Below are 27,853 nucleotides of genomic sequence, written 5' to 3'. Positions count from 1 at the left end.
AATTCTAAAAGTAACTTTTATTCACAGCATTGAGTAATGGTATGCAATATTTTAGAACAGTGTGTGGAACATAAACTCTCAACAAATGTCAACTTTATAATCACTGACAATTTTAGGGCAGTAGGCATTTTGCTTTTTTTTTTTTTTTTGGAGACAGGGTCTTGCTATGTAACCCAGGCTGGCCTCACCATGAGGATTCTCCTGAGTCTCCTGAGCGCTATGGCTACAGGTGTGCACTACCATGCCACCTCATTTTGCAGTTTTTATACTTTTCTTTTCAGTATTATTTTGTACTTGGCCTTTATCCTTCTCTTAGTTTTAAAGCTGTTTAACAGCAGATCATTCTCTGTCAGTTCTTAATCTCTGTATCCCCCGAAGTACTCAATTAATATGTATGAAATTATTCCTGAGTCCACCAGCAGTGCAGTCAAGGTGTCCCCAAAGGACCCTCGCTGAGTCTATTTCCTGTTTCCCTCTTCTTTGGAGTGGTGCCTTCAGTCCCTGGTCCTCTTCTACAGGAAACTTCTAGGTCTGGGTGTCTATCTCTCAAGTTCAGAGACTATACACTCTGCCTAGAACTCTGCCTGTTATCCTTCAGATAACAGCCTCCTCTGAAAATTGCCCAGGATGGCCTAGACAGCTCTTCCTGTCACTGATTACAGTTTGGGCTTTGTTTACTTTGGTTTTGTTTTGTTTTTTGAGATAGGGTCTCACTATGTAGCCTAGGCTGGCCTCATCCTCCTGCCTTAGTTTCTCTATTGTTAGCATTACAGGTGTGCACCTCCATGCCTGGCTCTTGATTATTTTCTTAAGAGCAGATCTCTGAGCCTTGTTTCTGACTTTTTGCCAAGCAAATGAAGTTCTTTTTAATGTAGTATTATTATCCTGGGGAAGCAGTGGGTGGTAAAGATAGAACATAGTACCTAGAGAGCACAGTAGTCTTCTCATTACTGCCATGTACTGGGATTTGGGCTTTAGGCATTGAAAATAAAGATGGCACAAAAGTTGAAAATTCTGATTCCCTGGCATTCCTTGCTGCTTTATAAAGATGACTTGTCTCCTGCTTGAGCTGAGGGTCTCACTAGCTTTTTACCCAGACTGTGATTCTCCTATCTCTGCCTTCCAAATAATTGGGTTTAAAGGTATGAGGCACTGTGCCCAACTTCAATAGTCTAGCTAGTTTCTCTGCTCTAATACTGTCTTCTCAGTATTAAGAACATTTCAGTAAAAAATACCCTCATTGCTTTGTTGCTTAAAATAACCCTAAGGCTAGGTATGGTGGTACATGTCTGTAATCCCAGGACTCAGGAGTCTGAGGCAGGAGAATAAAGAATTTGAGGGCATCCTGGGCTACATAGAAAACTTGAGGTCAGCCTGGGCCATGTAGGGAGACCCTGTCTTACAAGAACAAAAAATTAAAATAACTCCTCAGTGACATTCCTTTGCTTACAGAAAAATATCCAAGCTTGTTCACGTGGCCCAGGAAGATTTTTGCATCCTGGCCATATTCCTTCTGTAACCTCATCTCTGCCCTTCCCCTCCTCACATTTTGTGTTCCTGTAAATCAGACAGCCTTTAGTTCCTCCATGGTCCATTCCATTCCATATCCTTTAACCTTAGCTCAAGTGGTTCTGTTCATGCATTTCTCTTTCTCCTACTAGACTGCCAACTCCTTACAGGCAGTGATCTTACTTTACTTAGCACCTAAGAATCAGGCAAAATATTTTCAGATCAGAACTAAGAATACAAATAAATAAACAAACAAACCTCAACAATGAAAAGGCAGACCATAAAACTCAACTGGTATAAAATTTAACAGGGATAAACTTGGGGTTAAAACCAACAAAGAAACCAAGTCTGGACCTCACTGAGAACAAGGTGAGGGAAAGATGACTCATCCCCCTCAGCAGGCCATGTAAAGAAGAAGGGCTGTGGTTCCAGCTGACCTCATGTGCCACATGAGTCACCAGTGTGACCTGTCACCTAATGTCCAGAACAGAGAAAGTGAATAGTCCTGCTGGACGGACCATGCTGGAGCCCAACCTGTGGGCCATGCTTTTGAGAGAGGATGGGGCATGTCGCAAACAGTGCAGCTGGAATAGTGAAAGGTGAGCCGCGTCATAGGGGCAGAAAGTAGAGGTGTTTCATCTGGAGAAGACAAATTGGGCACAGTGACTACAGTCGGATAGACGCTTACAAAGCTGTTATTGAAGCTTCAGTGCAGAATTAGTCCAGTGAATGGAAACCCCCAAAAGAACTTTGTGACAATTAGATCTACTAACAGTGAAATAAACTATCTCAATGACTTGAGTCCAACCTAGAGCTCCCAGAGAAGGCCTTTTAGAGGAATCTGAGCCCCTAAGGAAGTTTGAACTTTTCTTCTGGTCAGCTTTGAGGCTTGGTGATTCAGGAGTTCACTAAGTTAAGATTTATTGAATGTTCAGGAGGGGTTCCAGGAGTACATTTTCTGATAGTAGTGTCTTTTTTCCATTTGGGATGAATTGTGAATTACCTAAATATAAATTGCTTTTGAGCATAAAGCAAACTTTTGTGGGCTAGTACTTACAACATTGTTTGTTTGAAATCCACCTAGGAAATATATCTGGTGGTCCTACCCAGTGTATTCAGAGCCTTCCATTCTTCCATGTTCTTTTTGCAGAGTTAAATAAACATCTTTTCCTCTGCTTTTTTGCCTTCTAGTTCTGGAGAGTCTTGGCTTCTGGGAGGAAGTGAGAGGGATCATCTCTGGGTCAGAGCTGGTAACAGGGTTCCTCTGGACCGTCAGGGTGCCAGGCCTTCCCCAGTACCTGGAGAGCCTCACCAAACTAACCATCACTGCAGTGCAGACAGTGCTGGCTGAGACTGGAGGGCAAACAAGAGATGTTCCCATCACCTTCTCTCAGTTGCTACAGTCTCCCTTTCCTGAAGTACGCTTGCTGACACTGGGCACCCTATTGAAAGGATTCTCATCAGCAGCATCTGGATTAGGAGAGGAGCTCCTGCTGCTGGCAATGAAGGAAGCCCATCCAGAATGCTTCTGCAAGGTAAATATCTCTGACAGACTGAAGGTCCCCTCTCATTATCACATTCTTTGGTGAGCCATCAGGAAAGTAGAATGAGGAAGGCAGGATCAGGTGTGAGGTCTCTGGGCAGCAACAGGAAGTAGATTTGGCATCCAGAAGATAAGGACCCTTTGTATGGTACTTGGCATGGCTTTGTGCGTAGAAGGACACTAAGAAAAGCAGGTGATGTTAGTGGCATTAATAGCAGAGATTAACCAAAAGCAGAATGGGCCACTCTGGGATGTTTAGGAAATAGAATATTGAATAAAATTTTTTGGTGGTACTGAGGTTTGAACACAGGGCTTTACACTTCTTAGGCAAGTGCTTTGCCACTGGAGCCATACCACCAGTGAAGAACATTGAAAATTAACTTTGGAATGCATCAGAGGTCATCTTTGCTGACATGCCTATTTGAGGTCAGATGCTCATTTGAGGAGCATAATCAAATGAAAGAGCACTAAGAATCTGGGCATCTAGCTCCCATCACAGGTCACTAAGGGCCCTCAGTTTATCATTGCTCCACCCTGTCTCAGATTCTCACAGATACATGGGGGTAATAAGTCAGTTGGAAGCCTTTTGGAAAACAGATCCTCCTCTTCAACACAGGGGTAATTACTTACTACCTGGAGACTTTTCCTGAGTATTTCTTTCTCTCTTTTTCATGGATTTGGCTCACACAGATACTGAAGATTCTCTATCGAATGGACCCCAGGGAGTGGCTTCCCCAGACAGAGCTCTGTGTCCATCTAACACCAAAGGAATTCTTGATCTGGATGATGGATATTGCTTCCAATGACAGGTTTGCCCCAGTGCCCCTGTGCAACCTAGGTGGCATGTGGGAACCCATTAGTTTGTTGTGCAGTGAACCTGCTCACAGTCCTGGACTATGGGCTCTCAGCCTCAGCCTAGGAGCTGTATTCTGAGTTCCAGCAAAGGAATGATGTCAGTTTCACATTAATAACCAAAATGTAATTGCTTTGGGAAATCTTTGTATAGCCAGGAGGTAAAGGTTTTAAGTCCACATTGGTTACAAGGTATCCACAAAAACCATCTATGAATAAACTGTGTTTGATTTGCGTGTGTGTGTGTGTGTGTGTGTGTTATCTTTTCCCAGATCTGAAATCCAGAGTGTGTCTCTGAGACTTACCTCCAGAGTGATTGCCTACTACCTGCAGACATGTGAGGAGGTAAGGCTGAATCTATTCCTGTCCTGGGGCCTGAGTTTTTGTGCTCTTATTTACTGAGAAGATGTTAGTAAAAGTTAACTGTCCCAGCAGGCAGAATCACTGTGACTTGTGTGGATGGCCTCTACAAAAACATTGCTCATGTTGATTTTTCATTTTGAGCATCAACTTTCCTTTCTTTTGTTTTGGGCATTTTTGCTTGGAGTCCATGAATGTAACACAATATCCCCCTGACACACATATTCCTGTTGTTTTCTTCCATTTTTGTAGCTAGACTCTAGTAGAAGAGGAATGAGCATGTTAATTCTAAGAATGTTTAAGATTACAAACTAGTGAACTAAATATGAAAATATATCATGCAGACTCAAATATTTGCTCCGAACATGTGTCAGCTGTCTCTGGATAGGGATCCAGATGTACACATCTGTTTCACCTGACCTTTGAGGGTGAAGTAGAGCTAAAGTAAGCAAAACAACTTTCTGGGAAGATGCTCTAAGACCAAGATATACATGCTTAGGTGCAAAGAAGAAAGATACCATGAGCTGGCCATTGGTGACTCACACCTGACAAATAGTTTATGAGGCCCTGTCTCCAAAATAACCAGAGCAAAATGGACTGGCAATGTGGCTCAAGTGGTAGAGTGCCTGCTTTGCAAGCACAAAGCCAAATTCAAACCCCAGTCCACCCAAAACAATAAAAATAAAAAAAGAATGATACCATCATCACGGAGTAGTAGACAAAGACCAATACTGCAATATAATCATACCTTTCTACACAGTAATAGTGGTGACATAGGTTGTAGATTCTGAGTCCTTATAATAAACCCGGCACTGAGATGATGGTGAAAAGACAAAGATAAACAGATTAGAGGTACAATCAAATGAGGGAAAGATAGCTTTGGATAAGTACTTTAAATGGTAGGGCTCAGGAACCCAGAGGAAGAAAGCATGCCTAGGAGCTGAAGAAGACTTGGTAGGGGACATTGTTAAGTTCAGAGAGCCTGAGGCTGAGTCAAGATAAAACCAGAGGGTGAGGATTAACAAGGGAAGGGAAGGGAGGGTAAAGGAGAAAAGGAAAGGAAAAGGAAAAGGAAAGGAAGGAAAAAGGAAATCATGAGAGGTAGGAGGAGGACTGTAGGAACACCCCCTACAATTGGGAGGCTGAAACAGGTGGATAGTACATTTAAAAACCAACCTGGCTACATAGTGAGTTCTAGGGCAGCCTTGACTGCTTAGAAAGACCTGTCTCAAAAAAGCTGGGAGCAGCAGCTTACATCTGTCTGCTCTATTCAAGGCCAGCTCAGGCAGAGACTCCATCTCAATAAAATAAGTTGAGCATAGTGGCACACACCTCTGGTCCCAGCTACTCAGGAGGCAAAAGTAGGAGGATCAAGGTCTGAGGGCAGCCTGGAACAAAAAAGGAAGACCCTACCTGAAAAATAACTAAAACAATAAAGGGTTGGAGAGTGGCTCAAATAGTAGAGCATCTGCCTAGCAAGCACAAGGCCCTGAGTTCAAACGACAGTACTGCCAAAACAAAAATTATTTCTCATAGTCATAGTTCAGGAAGCTTGGAAAGTCTAAGAGCATAACCCTAGTAATGCAGCTTTTAAGAGAGGGCATCACAGAGTGGGGGGTGGGGGCAGGGAGAACGAGATGAACTCACCTTTATAGCACTCTAGAGATAACAAGCATTTATCCATTCATGTCGTGAGGGCTCCATCGTCATGACCGCATCACCTCTCAGATAATACTCCCTTATAATACTGTCACAGCAGCAATTAAATTTCAACATGATTTATAGAAGAAACATTCAAACCAGAGCAGGAAGTAAAGTACATCTGAAATGACAATTTCCTTTCTAAGAAAACTGAAAATAAACTATGCACTATAAACAATAGGACAATCCAAATGTCATTCAGCTCAGAATGGAATAATATTTTGGCTTAAAAAAGAATCAGAATGATGATACATTCTACAGCATGGATGAACCTTGAAAAAAAAAAAAACACTACAATTGAAAGAAGCCAGTCACAAAAGACCACATATTGTATGATTCAATTTATATGAAATGTCCAGAATAAGGTAAATCCATAGAAATGGAAAGTAGACTAGTAGTTGTTTAGGGCTAAAGGAATAGGAAGATGAAGGAGCAATAGCTATAGGGTATAGAGTTTCTCTCTGTGTTGATGAAAATGTTCTAAAATTGACTGGGGAGATATGTTTGCTGATTTGACTATTTTACAATGTACACATGTATTGAAATGTCACCTGGTATGCCATAAGTAAGTACAATTTTGTGTATCAGTTAAAATTTCTTTTTAAAATTTAAAGCAAAATACCAAAAAATAATAAAATTGACTATGGTAGTGGTTACACATATCTGTGAATATACTAAAACCCATTGACTTGTCTACTTTAAATGAGTAAATTGTGTGGTATGTGAATTATATCTCAATAAAGCTATTACTATTTTTAGCAACAGGGCACTTTTAAAACAGAGTATTGGTTAGGATGCTGCTTTTAAATTTTGTAGCAGAAACTCAGGAATACTGTGGCTTACACCAGATAGAAAGCAGTCCAAAGAAAATACGGTGGCTTGACCGTGTTGGGCCCTGGCCCTTCCACTTTGTGGATCTGGTGTCCTCAACATGTGGCTTCCAAGTAGTTGTTCCAACTCCCACCATCTTGTCCTATTCAGCTAGCAGGAGAGGGAGACACAGGAAGTAAAGATCAAGAGAATTTCCTAAGGCATGACCTGCAAGGGCACAGATGCCACTTCCAGTGGTAGTACATTAGTCAGACCATAATCATGGGTTGCTCTCAAATACCAGAGAGGCTGGGAAGTGTAGTCTTTACTTGTGTACCCACAGGCCTAGCTAAATATCTGGGGTTCTATTAGTAAATATAGGAAAAGCATCTGGCTTTTGGAGACAAGTTATTTGTTGCCACTGTCTTCTCCACAAGCTTGGTTTTTACTGAAGCTATCAAATACACCAGTGTTGTGATAACCTGGTATGCATCAGGCAAAGCTGAAGGAACTTACCCTCTAAGATTAGTTTCCAAAAGACAAGTCAGATTGTCTTCGTTGGGCTTATTTATTTCTCCCTCATTAGGATAGAAAAGCAAGTAAAACTTAGTTCCTGCTGAGGTAAGACCTGACTTGCAGACACAGTTTAGGATAGCTCTTCCCTACTTCCATGTCAGTCCACAGTTATCCCTTCAAGACTACCGATAGGCATGTTTTGTTCTTTCAGAAAAGGGACTCTATAACTCCTGAGCTGAAGCAGTGGGTGCAGCTGATTGTCTTGTCCTGTGGAGATAGTCTTCCCATGAACTCAAGGCTGGCTGCTGCTGAAGTCCTCACCAGCACCACACCATTGTTCCTCACCAACCCATGTCCGATTCTGGGTAAGTGAGCTGAGAGGGTGCCTGTTGTACCACACTCATTAAAAGCATGAATGGATACTCTAGCCAAAAGAGAAGAGAGGGTGACAAATGGCAGCCTGTACCATACCTTTAAATCTTTTCAGTATATTCCACCCTCTTTAGTTCATTCTGTGATGGTTTCTCACTAACAGCCTTTTAAGCTTTTTTCTTTCAACCTTATCATCCAGTTTTCTGTGTAGTTTCCAGAAAGCCTCTGTGGTTTTTCTGAAATATAAATCTGATCATTTCAGTCTACTGCAAAAACCTTTGGAGTGGGTTCCTAGTGCCTTCAGAATAAAATCTAAAGGCCCTTTAATATGGCTGTTAGGGCCTTAGTGTTCCATCCCTGGCCTACTCCTCCTACTTCATCACCCACCACTCCTTACCTCAGGCCCTGTGTGTCAGCAGGAGGGAATAGTTCTTTATAAACAAACCTCTGCTTGACTGACTTATTTGTCTTTCAAGACTCAGCCCAACTGTCGCCTCTTCCAGGAAGCCTATTTCACTAATATAGGTAAGAAATGAATGGCTAAGTGTGAAGTTGTGGCAGAAGGAAAAGAGAAGACAGGCTCAAAAGACACTAAGTGAGTCATCCTCCCAAGACTCAGTGTTGCTGAGGTTAAGGAAGATTTGAGGATGGCTTCCAAGCTTTCAGCCAAAGTCACTAGGTGGCTGCTGGTTCCTTTCACTGAACTTAGTTTAAGTGCAGTGTCCTTGGAACATGAAAGAGATGTTTTGCAGTCAAGTGGTTGTACAGATCTTAGCCATGTTCTCCACCTCCATGTCTCTTTCCTCACTGCCACTCCCTGTGTCTCAAGAATAATAATTAGGAAAGGGCCTTGTGCTAACAATGCTGAGGAAAGCTAAGCTTAAAGAAATCCTCAGAAATTGAAAAGCATATGGGGTCTTGTTGTATTTAGTTTTCAAAATCTGTGTTGTCTTGGGTTTTGTTTTGATTTTGAGTACAGAGCTTTATAAAGGAAAGCCAAGGATTTGAAACCATGCTTCAGAACTGGCCCCAGCCTTTCCTGCCATGTTTAATCCTGTCTTACAGTGCTCTGATTCTCTTCCCATCTATTAGTGGAATTCTGCTTTTATTTATCAATTCCAAGCAGAGTCCTCAAGAATAAGAATTATTCCTTGTCCCTAAGGAGTTTTCAATATAGTTGTGGAGGCCAATTTCCAGAATAAAGGATTTCCTTTATAATTGTTTTTAAATAGTGAGATCCAAATTTTTAAGTGTTATAGGAGTTCAGACCAATGAACTGTCTTTTATTGCTTTAACTCTGGGAAACAAGGTCTTCTTTGATATCCTTTTACTTCTTTCTTCTTAGTGACATCCAGACATTTTTCTTATACCCAAAGTGGGATTGAGAGAGAGCCACCTATGATTTTGATTTAATCATTGGGCCCAGAGAAACAAGAGCAAAGGTGTATAAACTTTGGTCAAGCCAGGTATGGTGGTACACACCTGTAGTCCCAGCTAGTTAGGAGGCTGAAGCAGAAAGATCTCTGAGTCCACAAGTTCAAGACCATCCTGGGTAATATAGCAAGACCGCTTTGGATAAGCTTCTCCAGTAGAGTTTTGCAGCACATTTTCTGAGTTATTTGGGCCACACTAACCCTGGCTCATAATTGATAAAGATGTGTGTGGAACAACCTGGAATTCCTGTGTGGAACTGAAGGCTGGTCAAAGCCATTGGTTCACAATATATTGTTGGTGCTAATTGTAGTATTATAGAAATGACAAAGGAGATCAGTGCTGGCTATTAGCCTATGTAAACATGAAAAACAGCTGCTGATCTGAGAAACCGAGACAGAGAAGTGCATGGGGACAAATTGAAATTGACTAAAGAGGACTAGAGAGATTTAAGAAAGGAAAGTATGAAACCCTAGAGAAAACAGTTAAAAAGGATGGATTCTGAATGAACAGATTTTAAAGCCATCTGGAACAGAAAGAAGAGAACAGAACTACAGAGTGAAGCCATTGCTATTCTTAGTTTGACAGAAGTGACAGTGACTCTGATAGCAGGATCTCTGTGGACAGATGAGGGAAAGAGTGGGAAAAGTGGAGTTCCTAAGACAGGATTCCTTCCCTGTCGAAAGGACAGGAATGCTGGTAGTGGTTTGCTATTGCCTTCCATTGAGACCCTCCATAGGCCTAGCACATCCCACCTGTACAAAAGTAATCCTGTCTGTGGGGCCTGCTACCCCTACCTGCCTTCCTGAAGTTATCCCAGTTCCAACAACCCGTTATGATACTCCCATTTGTAAGTTATGACTGCCCAGTTTCATACTTGACCACACATTGCCTATGTTCTAGACTTTACACTTTTTTCCTCAGGGGTGGATGGTGTGCTTCTGTGTCTTTCATCCACAACAGCACCTAGCACAGGCTGAGTAGGAGAGTCTGGATCTGGAAGTAATGGCAGCAATAGTGAGACCCACAAATGTGTGACAGTGGGCTGGTACCTTTTTCTGAGCCTTCCCTTTTTTGATTCTTGCCCTGAAAGCATAATTTTGATTGATATGTTGCTTTCAAAATTAATAAGCTCACAATCACTCAAGATAACACTGGATTAGTTCCTGCAAAGTACTCTTTTTTTCTTTTTGGTAGGACTGGGGTTTGAACTCAGGGCTTCACAGTTGCAAAGCAGGGGCTCTGTTGTGTGAGCCATACCTGCAGTCCATCTTGCTGTGGTATTTCAGAGATGGGGGTCTCATGAACTATTTGCCCAGGTTGGCCTAGATCCACAATTCTCTCAATCCCACCCTCCCAGGTACCTAGGATTACAGCCATAAGTCACTGGTGCCCAGGCCTACAAAGCTTTCTTCATGCATAACATTTCTTCTGTGTGTGTGTGTGTGTGTGTGTGTGTGTGTGTGTGTAGGGGGTACTGGGTTTTGAATTGAGGACCTCTCACTTACTAGTCAGGCACAAAACCATTTTAGCCACACCCCCACACCCTTTTTGCTTTGGTTATTTTTGAGATAGGGTCTCACATTTTTGCCTGGACTGGCCTAGATCACAATCTTCCTCCTTAAACTTCCTGTATAGCTGGGATGACAGGCACGTACTACCACACCCAGCTTTTATTGTTGAGTTGTGGTCTCACTAACTTTTTGCCTGGCTAGCCTCATACTGTGATCCTCCCAATCTCTGTCTCCCTAGTAGCTGGAATTATGGCACGAGCCATGGTGCCCAGCTAAAGTTTTATTCTTAAGAATCATGGCACTGCAAAGAGCTAAGCCTAAGGCCTTTGTCAGCCAGGCAACATCTTCTGAGGGTCTTATCTGTGGCTGATTGCCTCCAGAAAACCTGTCCCCTTCCCAAAACAAGCCATTTCCAAATCTCCTCCTTAGAGCCCTCTCTATTCCAGTGTTGGTCTGCCACTCGGGACTTACTGTCTTACAGTACCCAGGAAAAAAAAGGAATAGTCATTGCTCATTCAGTGCTGCTCTCCTCCACCATGGAGTTGGAGCAGTATTTGTACCTGTTTGGTGATTGCATCCTAGATGATTTGAATTCCTTTTGGTCTTTTCAGAGTTGGAGGATACACTTGCTCTCTGGAGGTGTGTCCTTATCCTCCTGCAGAGTGAAGAGCAAGCCGTGAGAGATGCAGCCACAGAAACTGTGACAACAGCTATGTCACAAGAAAACACCTGCCAGTCAACAGGTACCTCATTCTTTTCCTTTTGCATTGACTTTTTTTTTTTCATTTTTCTTTTATTATTCATATGTGCATACCAGGCTTGGTTCATTTCTCCCCCCTGCCCCCACCCCCTCCCTTACCACCCACTCCGCCCCCTCCCTCTCCCTCTCCCCTCAATACCCAGCAGAAACTATTTTGCCCTTATTTCTAATTTTGTTGTAGAGAGAGTATAAGCAATAATAGGAAGGAACAAGGGTTTTTGCTGGTTGAGATAAGGAGAGCTATACAGGGCATTGACTCACATTGATTTCCTGTGCGTGGGTGTTACCTTCTAGGTTAATTCTTTTTGATCTAACCTTTTCTCTAGTTCCTGGTCCCCTTTTCCTATTGGCCTCAGTTGCTTTAAGGTATCTGCTTTAGTTTCTCTGCTTTAAGGGCAACAAATGCTAGCTAGTTTTTTAGGTGTCTTACCTATCCTCACCCCTTCCTTGTGTGCTCTCGCTTTTATCATGTGCTCATAGTCCAGTCCCCTTGTTGTGTTTGCCTTTGATCTAATGTCCACATATGAGGGAGAACATACGAGTTTTGGTCTTTTGGGCCAGGCTAACCTCACTCAGAATGATGTTCTCCAATTCCATCCATTTACCAGCGAATGATAACATTTCGTTCTTCTTCATGGCTGCATAAAATTCCATTGTGTATACATACCACATTTTCTTAATCCATTCGTCAGTGGTGGGGCATCTTGGCTGTTTCCATAACTTGGCTATTGTGAATAGTGCCGCAATAAACATGGGTGTGCAGGTGTCTCTGGAGTAACCTGTGTCACAGTCTTTTGGGTATATCCTTGCATTGACTTTTTACTGTAACATAGGGGTTGGCAGACTTTTCTGAAAGAAGCCAGATAGTGAATATTTAGGTTTTATTCTCCACTCACTGTCTTTCTCAGCTCTTATCATTTTAGTGGGAAAACAGCTAGAAACAATAGATAAATAAATGGACATAACTGTGCTCCAATAAAACTTTATTTACAAAAGCAGGCAGCTTCCCAGATTTGATCTGCTAGCCATAGTCTGCTGGCACCTACAAAAAATGTTTTTCAAAAATAGAAATTTAATTTTTATTAAATTTGGTATGTGGTCTTTTGTTAATTACTATATCATCTATTTTAAATAAGACCAAGGCTTAGTTATCTGTTTATGTAAACCAGGAATCACAGATCCACAGACATATCAGTTTTTATATGTGACAGAAGGATAACTATGTGTAAGTTAAATTTCTCCTCCCTGTGCTTTGATTCTTTCATTTGGTGACAACATTAACCTAAGAGGCAGGAGTGGGAGAGAAAGAAGAGTGGCCTAAATGGGTAGTGCTAAGCTCACATCTACAAATATGAGCTATTACAACCCTGGATCCTGGGTATATCTGTAGCCAAAGGAAGCAAAAGGGAATTTGGCTTGAGGGTAGAAAATGAGCTCATGGCTGAAAGGGACAGGAAGCAGGTGCAGTTGTCCACCTCTGGACAGGCAGCCATCTGGGAGAGTGACTACTGTGGTGGACTTAGGTTCTTTGTGCTTAGACATAGGTATCCAGAAAGGTCTCTGCACCAGTCATTGCAATGAGAAGCAAGAATGCCTTTCTGAGACAGGGGTCACAAGCTGAGCAAAGAAGTTCACCTTAATGAACAACTGTTAAGAGGGGAAGCAGGCATGCGGTGTCTGTAACTGATGCAGGGCCCTACATGCTCAAGGCAAGGGCTGCTCACTGAGTCAGGCACAGCCTGTGCTGCTGGAATGTATGAACTTGCTGGAATCTGAAGCCTCGGTTGTAATGGTCTTGTGTACTCTTCTCAGCATATAAGGAAGAAACTCGTTTTTATGTAATCTCTTGCGGTGCTACTCCAGGGCAGTTTAGCCAGGACCAGCCTTGCCTCTCAATGGAAAGCATTTAAATGGTGCTGCAAGAGATCTATAAGCTGTGCCCTATCCACCCCAGCCCCTAACCAGACCTCCTCCATATCGAAAATTCTGCTCTTACAGATCCATTCCTTTTACCAAATGCAGCTTTTCCTTAAAATGATACTTAGAAAAGTTTTTTCTAAGTTCATTTACAGTAAAAGTATATTACTATGTTCTACTTTGAATTTTTTCTCAAGAAGTAGAAATCAATACTTCTATATTGAATGCCTTTTATGTGTAAAACTCCATATGTGAGACTGCTGCAGGAAGCTTACCTATCTTGTTTTATATTGCTCATCCTTGTCTAAAAACAGGATTTGAGGTGTGAAAAAAAAATCAAGAATTCTGTGACAACTAAGTGCAGTTTAAATGGACCAGATTCCACACTGGAAGGGGAGAAGTGCCCTACAGGAAATTATTAGAACAACTGACCACATCAGAATATTGTCTGTAGATTATAATTTATATTAGATTTCCTAAATTTGATAACTCATGTGGTTTTGTGAGAGCATGTTTTTGTTCTTTGGAAATGCATACTGAAATATTAAGGAAAAAAGAGATACAACACTTGCAAACTTATTCCCAAATGGTTCAGCAAAAAAGAAAGAAAAAAACTGTTGTTAAACATAGGCATAGAGTTGTTGTGCTTCCTTCTTTTCTGTATGCTTGAAATTAGTCCAAAATGTTTTTAGCAACTCTAGTTTACAACTAGAAAGGATCATAATTCACCCCCAGGGTGACTTTGTTCTCTTAAATTATACTAAAATGTCTTGCCACCTCTCCCCCATTTTTAAACTCATTTTGAATGAATATTTGCATCCAAAAAAATCAAATTTAAGCCAAATTCCTGTAATTCAGAAATTTCAACAAAAATTACTGCATGGTAGCCCTCATTCCGACCAAGTGGCACTTCCCATCTGCTGTCTGCTCTGCTTGATTGATCATGCTTAGAACTCCCATAATACAGCTTGATTTTATTAAGCATAGAATGCAGATCTTTCAGGTTTAGACTGAAAGGTAGCTAAAGGCTGAGAATCACCCTTTGCTTTTTAGCTTTAGTTGGTTTAGTGATTTAGGCAACTGAGTCCCCAGAACAAGATTGTCTTGGGTTTTTTTTGTTTGTTTGAGGTACTGGGTCTTGAACTCAGAACCTTCACCTTGAACCACTCCACCAGCCCTTTTTTGTGAAGAGTTTTTTTGAGGTAGGATTTCATGGAACTATTTGCCCAGGCTGACTTCAAACTGTGATCCTCCTGATCTCTGCTTCCTGAGTAGCTAGGATTATAGGCACTGGTGCCTGGCTAAGATTGTCTTGTTTTAACCTCTCTTAAGGACATGAAGCAATTGACAGTAACTTTCTCCATTCCTCCAGCATACAAGGATTTTGTAAAAGATGGTACTGATGGTCTTTCTCTTCGGTGTTCTCTTGAGTAGCATAAAAATACGTGTTTATTTTATCCTCAAACCAATGGCTTAATAAACATCACAGTAAATGGTTAAATGACACGAATATTTTTAATGTCCTCTCTGAGAAGTCAATATTATAATGAAAAAAATTAAAATAAAAAACCCTTACTTTGCCTCCAAAGAAAGAAATCAGGAGCTGTCCATGCCTCTCGTGCATAAATGCATGCTGGGTATAGACAGAAAGAGCTTTACTCTCATACCATCTACTCGTGGCCTGCCTGGGGATAATAGAAGGTATGCGATACATTCTCACTCTGTGGTCTAGGGAGGGTCTGGAGAGTGCAGCTGTTCAAAGGAAGGGATAAATGGAACATAAATGAGAACAGAACATTCAACACTGAAGGAAAAACCAGAGCCAAAACCTGGAGTTGAAGGGGAACTTGGGAGTGGGTAGAGCAGCAGCAAGTGGACATGTATGGTCAGAACCCAGGCTGGGGCCAGGGAGAGAGAGGAGCAGGAAATCAACCTAGAAAGGTTGTAATTTTGACCCCAGGCCAACAACCTCATCTGCAGTAAGGGGAGGCTACAGAAGGCTTTAAATAGGAGAGTAATGTTATCAGACATGCATTGGAAGAGTTCCCCGCAGCAGTCATGTGTGAGATGGATCGGAATTGGGCATGAGTAAGGGGAATCATGGGGCAGGAAGACCAACTGAGAGCTAGTAGCAACAGTTCTCATGAACTGCCATCAGTGGCAATGCAGTACAGAGGAGAGAATGGATATGTGAGAGGATGGGGGGATCTCAGCAGTTCTTAAGGACTGCTGCTTAGAGGAGAAAGATGTGAGATGACTTCAAGGTTTCAAACCTGGGAGGCATCCAGAGGAAATACCTGGCAATGCCTCTGGCACTGATGTAGAGTTGAGCTGTGACTTTCGAGGAAGTGAAACTTCTGGGAAATGGGGAAGGCACTCAGAGGCCGCAAGACATTGTGATCTGGGACAAAGTATTCTTTAGGCCATGGAGAGATTGGCAGTAGAAATTGAGAGGGCAAAGGGGACCTTTAGTTGCTGTGTGAACAGAATGAAGTGTCCTGCCCTCTCCAGAACACAGCCTAGCTATCCAGAGCCCCATTGCTCCCTAACATGGCTAGACATTGGCTGGAACCTATAGAAGGAGCAAGCATTACCACTTGTTCATACCACATCACCCTAGTATATCATGTGCGCACAGTTGTCTTAGGTAGAGATTTATAGTATAGCTTGGTTAATGATTCTAGAAGGCCTAGAAAAAATAATTCAGTGCCCAGATGTTGTTTGCCTTTTTTGCCTACTGGGTTCTCCTGCTATCCTACACATGTTTCACCCTACCTGAGTCACTGGGAAGCATGAAATTCATAGCCTGCAAACAACTCTCTGCAATGCCTGAAGCTCCCTCAACCTTTGCGCGTATGAACTTAAGGAGGTCCCCATAGCAGGCCCTCCTGCTCCAACATTCTCTCCTCTATGTCAGTCATAGAGCCTGCAAGGGGGGGGACATAAGAAATGGCCTGCCCAGGACTAAAGAGTTGGGGAATGAAATTTACAGCTGAGAAGATCTTGTATGTCAGGACCTCGGGTGAGGCCCCACCTTTCTCCTTTCCCAGCTCTGACTTGACTTCAAGTCTTGAAATGCACAGGAAAGGGCTCCAGTTCAAGGACAGGAAATGCTCACAGCCATTTCTCCAGTTTCTTACCCTTCCCTTCTGAGCATCTCACTCTCCTGTATGTGCTATATTGAGTTTACAGGATCAAGGGCTTCCATGTAGGGAACACAAAACTGGACAGTTTTAAATCACTAAATTTATGTGATTCTCTGGTTAGAAGTTAGAGCTCTGGGTGAGAACATGGACTGGGAGCTGCAGAGGCTGTGGGTGACAAGACAGACAGGGATTGGCTTCCTGAACCCATCCTCTCCAGCACTGGCTCTTCTCTCAGTTTCACCCAGTCTTTGACGTATGATCCAGGTGGCGTCCTCCATCCTGTTGCTATTTGTGAGATTTTAAAGTTTCTAATGACCAGCAGTCTACTTTCCTAGACTGAGGAGAAGAAAGAAAAGACATTTCACCAGAAATTCCAAGGGGCTCCAGACTTCACCCCGTGTCTGTTTAGGATCAAGAAGGCTGACTTCTCATTAGAAACTTTTTTTTTTTTTGTGGCACTGGGGGTTGAATTCAGCCTCATGCTTGTTAGGCAAGGTGTTCTACCACTTGAGCACTCTGTTGGCCCTTTTTGCATTGGTTAATTTTGAGATAGAATCTTGCTGTATACCCAGGCTGGCCTGGACTGCAATCCTTATTTGTGCTTCCTGGCGTAATAGGGATGACACATGTCCAGGCATTGGTTGAGATGGGGGTCTCACAGACTTGCCTGGGCTGGCTTCGAATGTCCCTCCCAATCTCTGCCTCCAAGTAACTATGGTTACAGGCTTGAGCCACCATGTTCAGCAGTAGAAACTTTAAGAAAAAAGTATAAAAGACTTTAAGGAAGGAGAGGGGGAGAGAAGGAACAGAGAGATACAGACAGATGCCAATCTGAGAAGGGTTTCCTTAGAGTTCTGGCTTATCCACCCTCCTCTAAGCCCCTAACCCATAAAAAGTGTAAAACTTCTACTCATCTTGCCACACAGACATGCCTGGTGGTGATGCATTAAATCCCACCACCTTTACAACATCTCTGCTCTCCAAGATTCCCTTTCTCTGAACCAGGAAACGTCTGGTTGTTGTGTCATCCAAAGTAGCACTTGCTTTCCTACTCTTTTACCATTTCTTCTTTCATAACCTGTGTTTTTTCTCTTTCCAACTAGTCCATGAGGTTAGAGATTAGAGACTGTTTTCTGTTAGTGGGTGCTCAATTTGCACTGATTCCTTGATATCACCCAGTTGGTCTCTAGTTGCTAAGGAGACTGAGAGTGCCCTTTTAAAACAAGAAAGCTCTGAAACCAGTAGAGGGGCCCTCCCTACTCAAACCAGCTCAAAGGGCTGCATTTTGAATCAGTTTACACAAGTTGGAGTGGCATCTTTCTGACTCCTTCATTGTCTGGGGCTCGCTGGTTGAGAGTTTGCAGCCCTGTGTTTTGGGCTTTTCTTCATTCTTACCTCTCAGGCCTGGATCTCAGACAAGAAGACCAGGGAGCCAGCTTGAGGCTATAAGGGCCACAGCCAGGGTTAACTGGCAGACACAAAAGAAACTTCCAGGACTTGGCATAATGACCCATAGAGACTCTGGAATAATGGTGAAGCTTGGCAGAGAGGCAGAAGAGTGAGTGGAAACATGAGTAAGATGTAGAAGATAGGAGAGTCAGAAGTTAGAGACTGGAGCAGTAGGCAGGTGGTATTGTCAGACAAGTCCAAACCATACTATAGCACAGTGCAATATGAAGGACAGAAAAATCCATACTTGCTCAACTTCCCTACAAATATATTTCTCCCACCCCCAGCCCCATGCACACAAACGTGTGCACCGTTGTCACCCACACAGAGCCTATGAGCCAGTGGGAAGGTATGAATACCTCTCACATGCTCCAGCCCTTGCGTAATCAGGAAGGGAGGCCTGAGAGGAGAGATAGGGAGTCCTGGGTCACTGTGACATTTCACAGTGGCCCCACAGTGAGACAGCGCAGTCAGCAGAGCCTCAAGCCTGTGGGGATTTGCACTGAGTCATGGATGATTCCACCCCAGAATCTCGGAGCCTGCCCACCAGCCTCAAACCTGGCAGGAGGCCCTGTGCTGTATGCAGTTGCTGCCAGTTCACAGGGTGGAAGCCCCAGACTCAGTTCTATGTATGTTCCATGAACCTTTTATTAAAGAAGAAGAACCAAAAACAAGTTAAGAACCATTCCAGTAGAAGGTACCCTTTTGCCTGTTTTCTAGTCAGACCTAAATTCCTCTTCAGACAATTTAAACTGATTTGTCTCCATAAATTCTTCATGCCTATTTTTAAATTCTAAATTACTTTCTGACTCCTTCTTTCACTCCTACCTACAGACCCTATAAATTTTTTCTTCTTAAAATGTAAATATATAGCAAGAAGTGATTAGATTAACCATATCCATTCATTCAACAAATATTTATGAAATGCCTATCTGTCAAGCTGGTTTTGTGTGCTAGCATCCAAGCTTCCATCACCTCTTCCTTGAACTTCTGCAGGAACCTCCAACCTGAGTTCCACCTCTGCCTGCACATTGTACATGTGTAATGATTAGAGGGCACTTCCTAAGGGGTGCATCCAGAAAGTGAGTTGTTATGAAATTGACCTTGGTGGTAGGTCCTAATCAAGGCAGATTATATCAACTACCGAGACCCCCATCTCTTCCTATAAACATTTATTCAAGGAGCTGATTGAACATCTGCTAATCTACTAAGACTGGACACTGTGGCAGATTCTGGACTAACTACATCTTTTCCTCATCTCCTACCTCTCCACCCCACAACTCATGCAGGATGGAATTTATTAAGCAAAAGTTTCATCCATGCCAGCCAATGAGCCTAGCACAGGGATGTCCTGGGAAGGTCTAGCAGGGGAGACAGGGGCTAATACAAACAAATCAACTTGGAGGCTTGGGGAGGGGCAGCAGCTCTGTGAATGGCAGCCCCTTCCTCCTCAGGGTCTGTCTTGCAGTCTCTTCAACCTCTCTGAGCAGGCCAGTAGCCAGGCAGGGGACAGAACACTTCACCGCCACCCCTAGACATTCCTGCATCACTGAACCTCATGTGATCCTCATAACAATCAATGAGAAACTACACTTTTCTTTTTAAGGATGAATAAGCCAAAGTTCAGAGAGTTGAAGTAATAGGTCCAAAGTCCTGTAGAAGATAATTGTCAGAGCCAGAGTTGGAGCCAGGTCCCTGTGGGCCCCTCTTCTAAAGACAGGGAAAAGCATCTAAACCAGCCTCCAAGTCTGGAAATAGAAGCTGAGAAAGAGTACAGGGGTCTTTGAAAGTTTCTAAACCCACTGTCATGTTTGAAAGTGGATTGGGGACCTAGAGCTGAGATAAAGGGAAGATAAAACTGCACTCCTCCAGAGCCCTTCCTAGAGGGAACGTCACATGAGGCTCAAGAAATCAGAGCCTCTGATCTGTGACCATGGGACCATGTAAATGAACCCATCTCTGTTCACTGTGTGTCATATCATTAGTAGAAAGTGAGGTCTGAAATCCAGATCCTATGAGACCCAATCCAACACTTCACCTTACTGTCCCAGGCCTTGATTCACAACGGAAGGGCCAGAAAGGCAGGGGTGATAACCCAGACTGGTCCACTCTCCCAGGAAGTATGAGCTCAGATGCCGGGTAAGAGCAGAGGGGACGGAATGCTGAGAGAAGAGGGCTTGGAGGAACTCCAGCAGCACAGGAGCTGGAAGAACAGAGTGTTCTATGAAATCTGCCCTAACCACACCCTGGGGCCAGCCCTGGGCCTTTCTCTATAGCTGGTTGGGGCTTCAGTGGAGGAGCACAGAAAGTTAGGAATTGCAGTCCCCACCTCCCCAAGAGCCTCTGCTCTGTTGAGTGAGGATGAGAGAGACTGGCTGTGGAGGGAGGAGAGCTGTGCAGAAATGTTCTCTGCCTTCTCACCCATTTCTTCAAGTCAGAGATGCTTGATCAAGCATCCACCCCCTCCCTGTTACTGCCACTGCAGTGAACTGCCACAGTGGAGTTCTAGTGGCTGCATACTACATTGCATTTCCCATCTGTCACTGTTCCGAGGGAGCCTGGGCCTCTGACGTTCACCCATGCTCAGTAAGTGCGTCACTGGCAGCTGGCTCCCATGATGTCCAAAAGCAGAGGCAAACTAATGCTCCCTTCTCCAATCTGGGGCAGGTGGCAGGTGCCAATGAGGACCCTGGCTGGGCCTTGTTGCTGGGGTGATGGGATTGTTTTCCACGGTCTCTCAGTGACTAAGCCCCAGAGAGACGACAACAGGCTCCTTTCGAGGAAATGGGAGTCATTTTGCATCATTTTGTCTCCACTCTTGCTGCTCTTGAAAGCCAAGCTCTCTGGCCCCAAGTGACTGACCTCTGTGAGTGGCGATCAACCTGCAGAGTGGGACTTAGGCCATCTGGTGCTGATGTGTCTGGAGAGTCTCGTCCCTTAGGGTGAGCCTGTGCCTGATGATCTTCACTCTCCTGCTCATGGCCTCAACCCTCTTCTCCTGTTCTTTCCTTTTACTTGAGAACCTTCACTCACCTTAGCAAGACCACATCAGCATACAGGGTTTGTGTGTTTACTACTGTAAGCAGACTTCCTCTTTGAACCAAAGCTGATTTAGGGAGTTAAAAGTCACTGTGCTATAAGATACAACCAGATGGAGATGGAGTCTGTTCTTGTTCACCACAGGTTGGTTAAGATAACTGAGGAAGCGTCTGGCAAGAAGCCCTCCCCCAGACCCCAACTTGGGGAAATTCTTCCTAAGCATTCCATTCTGTGCTGGCATCTGTCCTTGTACCACCTGAATTCATTCACCCCCAGATTTCTTCCTCCAGTTATTAAAACCACAATTATCAGAGCCATATTGTCACATGATACTGCCAAGAGGTTCTGCAAGGCAGAGCTGGGCCCAAGAACTAGTTCAATGTGAAGCTCCTCATTCTCTAGCATCCTTCTGTTTTCCAAAGAGGTTTAGTAAAGGGTACTGTCAAAGGCCTGGAAAGCCTCATTCTACCCACAAAATCCTCCAAATTTCTGTTCTCAAATATCAGAAGATATTTGACTTGAGTGGGATAGCCTGGGCTTCCTTGTTCCAACTGCTCTTTTTTTTTTTTTAACTAAGAATTCACATGGCAGAAGTTTTTCTAGGCAGAACAACAGAATGAAAAATGTCTCTATTGGTACAGGGAGGACTTTTACCTGTGCCCATGGGGGAGGGGAGTACATGCACACACATTTAAGCAGAAAGCTATGTTGTACATAAGCACACCTCTCAGAGTGTCTCTGTGTAAAGAATACACAGCACCAGTTTGGATGTGAATGTACATGTGAGCATCATGGCAAGAATGAAGAAGAATGGGATCCTAGGAGATACGCTATGGCCAGCTCATTGATGGACATTGATGGACCTTGACAATCAAAAACAAGAAAGTGTCTTACATGCCTGCAAGAGCAGGAAAGCCTCCCTCTTGACATGCTGTAATGGAGCTTGTCAAAAGTGGATTTCTTGTGAGGATCTTCAAGAGCAAAGGTGGAGGACAACAGATGGAAATCAAAGAACTTACCTTGACAGCAGCTTATCTTTCCTCTCTGTTCCTTTCTTCCCTTTCCCCTATCACCTGCATTCCCATACCTCCAGCTAAAGTACTGGCATTATTAGAGTAGAACCAAGGAGTTTAGTTAGGGCATATCTTGAAATGGCCTTTCTGAAGTATTTTCTGGCATTTCAAGCATGAAACAGCTGATGTTTGGGGCATCTATAACAGAGAGACCCAAGTTCATAGTGGCTTAAACAAATCAGTAACTTCTTTCTCCCTCACACAGAAGACCCAGTAGACCCATATGATGGTCCCCGTCACCAGGAATCCACACCTTCTTTCCTGGTGTCTGCCATCTTCAATATGGACTGTCTGTCCCTCTTGTGGTCCAAGATGGCAGTCCCAGCTTCCATTGCCATGTACATAAACCAGTGAGCAAGGAGGAAAGGAAAGGCCACTATGGGAGTCACATATACTATGTTCATCAGCAGCCAGGACCTGCTCATGTGCTGTAAGACAGAGGTTCACAACTGTCAGTTTGAGCTAAGCAGCCACATGCTTGGTTAAAAAGTCTATGTAAGGGGGAAGCATGGATTTTGGAGACAGGACATTCACATTCACTTCTTGCATGCCATCCTCTTGTTTTTATGCAGGTCCTATTTACTGAAAACCACTGGCTGCACACACAGGGCAGCTGGGGACTTGGAGATGAATGAGATAGAGACTCTGGCCTTAAGCTGTTGGAAGTCCACCCTCTTGGGTATGTGCCACAGAAAGTCAACAGGCTACTTCACTTGAATCCAAATGGTTTTTTTTTACTTTAGCAATTCACATAATCACTTATATGAAAGTTATTAATCAGTATAAGAATTTTGACTTAAAAGTTTTCACTAACTAATGAGTTTGATTGCTGATCATGTTCCATTTCTCAAGACCGCACACACCATCTCAATACAAAAAATTTCATTAGGAAATGACCCACAAGCCTTGCAACTGCATTACCCATAGCTAGAATTTACTAGGAAGATAACTAATGGATGAAGGTGACACTCAGTAGAGACTGAAGAATGGAGATAAAGGGGCAGACATATGGCAGAATCATACTTCTGAGGGACCCAAAAATAGGGCATGGAGAAAGAATCCAAGTTCACGTCTTTTTTAAATTATTTTTTCAAGTTCACCTCTGTACATACACCCTGCCCATGTCAGTCCCTGTGTCATTTTCCCCCAAGTCACCTCCCATAATGTGTGTATATCATTCTGGGTCTTTGTGTCTTCCCTGTCTGGTCAGCTGAGTAAGTGTCGCCATTTCTCAGGGCCCAGCCCCTGGCTGTCCTTTTCTCTTTCCTGTCGTAAGGCCCACCCCATTTGACTCTTGTGTTGTTGCTTGGTCAGAAGTCTCATCCTCCCACCCACAGTAGAAGCCTTATCAGGTCAGAGGCTCTAGCACTGCCAAGCTGCTGTGAGATTCTGGAGTGGTTCATATTGGGGTGACACCTCACATCTGTAGCACAGTTTGATTCGGGAAATGAACATGGTGAGGTGGGAAGCTCCCCTTATGTCAGGGTCTTCTGCCTGGCCACTTAGCAAGCTCATGGGCCCTGGATGAGCCTCAAGGTCAGGTTAGGTTGGGACATGTGGCCAGGCTCTCCAGGCACTCCATTCCCCTCAGATCAGAGTGAAAGTCCCCTGTTTTAACAGCCAGTCGTGGTACACGTAGTGGTTCTGCTTCAGAGTTTCAAGAATGTTCTTTTTTTTTTTAAAGTGAAAAAAAAAGATCTGCTTCACCTCACAGATTCACCTCCCTGAATCTGTGCCAAATACAAGAACTTTCAAAAGAAAAACCTCCAAGAACCTACTCTGTTGAGAAAATTGGGTTCTACTAAGGAGTGTGGGTCAGGGTGGAGAATGCAGTTAGGAAAAAATATGGAACCTGATATAGAAGATTCAGTGTGTGTTTGAAAAAGTACGTGGGTTGTTTTCAGGTTTTGAATTACAGCTTGGGCATGTTTGGAAAAGTTGGAGTTGAGTGGCACCTCTAGCTGCAGCCTCTGTGGGCTTCTCTCAGCCCCTCCTGCCTGGACTGTACTGTTAAAGATGCCTTGCTTGGCTTTGGCCAGCAGACCTTCCTTCATAAATAACCCCCAGGGGAGACAAGAGTGATAACAAATGTTTAAGTGGGAGCCAGTCTGCTGTGGGCTCCAGGCTGACCCCAGGCTTCCGCCTGCCAAGGCAAAGAGCGTGTTTCAGGTTTGCACTTGGACTACTCTAATTTTATTATTCCTCTGACCTCTCCAACCAGCAGAGTGATGGTGAAGCCTGTTTTATTTTTCACACTCTATTTTTATACTTTGAAGCTGTGGTTTTAAAATCCACACTGAAAAATGGCTCTGTAGGGCCCAGGAGGTGGTCATGTGCATAGTGTCTTCACTGAGCCCTGCAGCCTTGGTCAGTGCCCTTTCCTCACCCCCATCCTTCAGGGTTGTTATAAGTAAGAGACTGGTCCAAATATGAGCAGACTCCTGGCCAAGTGTTTTAGGTTTGACTCTGAGAAACTGACAGGAATATTTTTCTGGTTGCTTCCGAAGTGCACAATGAAAGAGTCAGGAGACCCTCAGGAGCAAAGTTTCAGATAAGATGTTCTTCATCTCCATACATACCAATGTTCCCAGCCCCACTCTTCCCTCAGCACCTATGCAAGTGTGTGCAGCGTGGTCCTGAGGGGACACAGTTAGCACACAGCTAACAACCGCCATGGGAAATCTTCCCAAAGGGAACCTGCCTGTGTTCCTCTTCAGCTCCTGCAGCCCCGCCCTCTGGCCTCTTGCCTTCTCTTTTCCCCAGGCTTCTCCTTCCTCCAACCCAGAATAGATCTAGGAATCTCTTGATGTTTCTACCTTGGCTATAAGCAGCACTGGGTCTTTTTGAACAGGCTTGTCCATAAATCTTAGATTGTTTTCATCTTTGAAAAAGCCGCTTCTATCAGCAAGTCATTATTCACATGTAAGGGGTAAGGAAAAGTTCACCAAACTTCAGACTTCAAGTTCTTTTCACTCCATTTCACAATGTCTATGCCCCAGAAACTTCAGAAATTGTTTTTAAAAAATATTAGTCTCCAGTAGGCAGAGCGCCCAGTGACACAGCTTTCTAAACCCAGGGCCAGCCACATGGGGGAGAGGGAGGACTGAAGTGGGATGGGCTGGCTCTTACCCATGGGGAAAAATCATTTCAGAGTCTCAAAGAACTAAAAACCCACTGTTCTTATTTTAGAGTGTGTAGATTTGGTGTGAGTGGAGAGACTTGGGGAACCAAGAAAGATATTTATAATGAAAGTCTTAACTTAGCTGTTATTATAAATTAAAAATAAAGAATATAATCTAATATAGCTAATGGGCTAGATCATATAGACTCACATAGATGAATTTCATGTTGTGCCAGCTAAAAGAGAGCTGGAGAGAGTTTGGAGCAGTTGGGAAGAGAAAGTAGGGACGATGGAAATAGACTTGCAGCCCGTGGCTCACCTTACTTGAGCTGATTCTGTCTTTCTGTTTCTCTCTTCTACATGTTAGCTTTTTGACTTCATGCTTATTCTCATAGTTACAAGGTAACTGTTGAGCCTCAGATATGACCCCAACATTCTAGGTAGGAAGGGGACAAGATTTATTTTTTTTTTTGTAATACTGGAGATTGAACCCATGGCCTCAAAATTGCTAGGCAAGTACTCTACCAATTGAGCTACATAGTCCCCTAGATTTCTTTTATCTCAAGGTTCTTTTTATCCAGGAAGGAAAAATATGTTCCCAGCCCCCTCAGCATGTACTTCTATGTCCTTCCATGGACAGGTTTGAGTGAATGGCCATCTGACCTACGACAATGGACTGAGGGAGAGAATATGGTACAGTGGAGAATGAGATGGAGACAGACACATCACCAAGAGCTGTAATTATTGCATCCTAGAACAAAACTGGACTTTGTTATCAAGGAAGAAGGGGGCTGGCTACTGGGAGAGAACTGATTTTGTACCCAGGAATTGCCATGACAAATTTAGGGAAGTAGTCCAGGGCGAGACCTGGAGAATGGGGGAAAGTAGGAGAAACACAAAAGCTAAAACTAGAGACAACTAAGGACCAGGTCTTTGGAGGCCAAGGCTGTGCTACAAGTGACTTGGCCACCTGTGGGGGCTTCTGATGCTCTGAACAGAACCCTGCAAAGGTAATCACACAGCACACAAAGGTGAGGAAGAGCCCCAGTGCCCTCCACAGCAGGGACTTCCACACTTGATTGTGTACACAGATCACCCAAGCATCTTGTCAAAATGGGAGCTGACTTCCTAGGTCTAGGAGGACATAAGATTTTTGTCTCTTCAAACTCCCAGGTAATGCTGGGTGCAGCTTGTCGAGGGACCATGCTTGGAGTGGCAAAACTCTAAAAAATGCTCTTGAGAAATAAATGTTCAAATAGGGTTGGGAAGCCTTTTAAAACTAACTAGTAGTATACCTGAAGTAGGAATTTAAACTTTTCAGGAAGTAAAGAGAAAAAAAGTCAAGTTTTAGATGGAGTTAAAAAATAAAAATAAGATCTGATGTATTTTTTGGGAATCCTGATGTTTGTATGTAGCAGAAAAGCCAAACAGCAGTTCAAACACACTACAGGAGCCCAGGCTGATTGGCTGCTCTCCGCCATGAGGACACCAGGCTTCCTCTGTCTGTCTGCCTCACTGACTTCACATGTAGCTTCTGTCCTCAGGATCATGTCTTAGTCCAAGATAGCTGCTAGAAGCATTAGCCATGCCATCCTTATTGCAGATGAGAAGAAAGTAGAGCAAAAATAAGCTTACACCCTTCTTTTTTTAACTAGCCCTCTTAAAGTTCCATGAAACACTTCATTTATCTCTTGTTGGCTACCACTTAATAACATGGTCATATTTAACTGCAAGATGTGCAAAGAAATGTGGTCTTTTATGCTAGGCACATTACCTAGAGTTCTTTTACTGTGCAAGAAGGGAACACACCCAGCTATCTGTCACTGTGATAGAAGAATACGCATACACTTTAAGTAACATATAGTCATTGGAAATAAAAAGGTGTATGAAACTGTTACAGGCAGATGGCAACAAAAAGGAGTTGTGTTACATATGGTTGAAATAAGGAGGTGATAAAAGTATGGCTTCACAAATCACATGGTTTATTGCCAAAGAGAATTTTTCATAGGTTCACAACACTTAAAAGAGGGAGAACGTAGGCTGGGGTGTAGCTGAGAGCTAGAGTGCTTGCCCTGTACATGTGAGGCACTGGGTTCGATCTCCAGCATCACAAAAATAAATAAATAAATAAATAAATAAATAAATAAATAAATAAATAAATAAATAAATAAATAAATGTAGCATGAACAAACCTCATGACGAATACAATTGGTAGACAAGATATATTAACCATATAATGAATCTCAAGTTGTTAAGATCTGGTTGCTCAATTCATATAGAAGCAGGCCTCTGTGGAAAGTAAAGCTTAATTAAAGTTTGAGCACCCCTTTATATGTGCAGTTCTCTGGAAAGGCTGACTTGACCACCACAGTAGAAATCATGATGGCACATGAAGTCATCCATGCTAGAGGCTGGTGTTTGGAAGTCCATTATTTGAGGTCAATAACTCGCATAGGGAGTCTGAGAAGATTTGATGTCACGTTCCCCAGGGGAAGGGAAGTTCACTCCAGGTTCTCACATGAGATTTCATAAGATGTGTCACACTGGGCTGGAATGTAGCTCGGTGGTACAGCACTTGCCGAGCATGCGTGAGGCCCTGGGTTGGATCCCAGCACCAAAAAAAAAAAAAGTTGTGTTAACTCCAAAAAAGGAGTGGGGAGGACACTCCAAAATCAAAACATCACATAGCAAACCATGTTAATGTGTGAGACTAGGGCAGGAGATCATGAGTTCTAGGCCA

General features: G+C 43.3%; 1 protein-coding gene across 9 annotated transcripts in view; it reads left to right on the top strand.

Annotated features, from left to right (window-relative positions):
* Positions 1-27,853, top strand: part of Thada (THADA armadillo repeat containing) — a 321,031-nt gene that overhangs the window by 265,291 nt on the left and 27,887 nt on the right. For 8 of the 9 annotated variants that reach the window (XR_012439673.1, XM_074049587.1, XM_074049582.1 and 5 more), the window contains 5 exons: positions 2,701-3,044; positions 3,743-3,861; positions 4,177-4,249; positions 7,503-7,656; positions 11,220-11,351. Coding sequence is in view for 8 of the 9 variants with exons in the window: in XM_074049587.1 (XP_073905688.1) it covers positions 2,701-3,044; positions 3,743-3,861; positions 4,177-4,249; positions 7,503-7,656; positions 11,220-11,351 (822 nt within the window). In the remaining variant the exon portion in view is untranslated. Of the gene's footprint in view, positions 1-2,700; positions 3,045-3,742; positions 3,862-4,176; positions 4,250-7,502; positions 7,657-11,219; positions 11,352-22,564; positions 27,825-27,853 lie in introns of those variants that run through there. The other variant, XM_074049586.1, reaches the window with a different exon arrangement.

The sequence above is a fragment of the Castor canadensis genome, chromosome 12 (assembly GCF_047511655.1).
Source record: "Castor canadensis chromosome 12, mCasCan1.hap1v2, whole genome shotgun sequence".
Classification (NCBI taxonomy): domain Eukaryota; kingdom Metazoa; phylum Chordata; class Mammalia; order Rodentia; family Castoridae; genus Castor; species Castor canadensis.
Note: the sequence above shows the minus strand (reverse complement) of the source record. Positions and strands in the feature narration are given on the sequence as shown.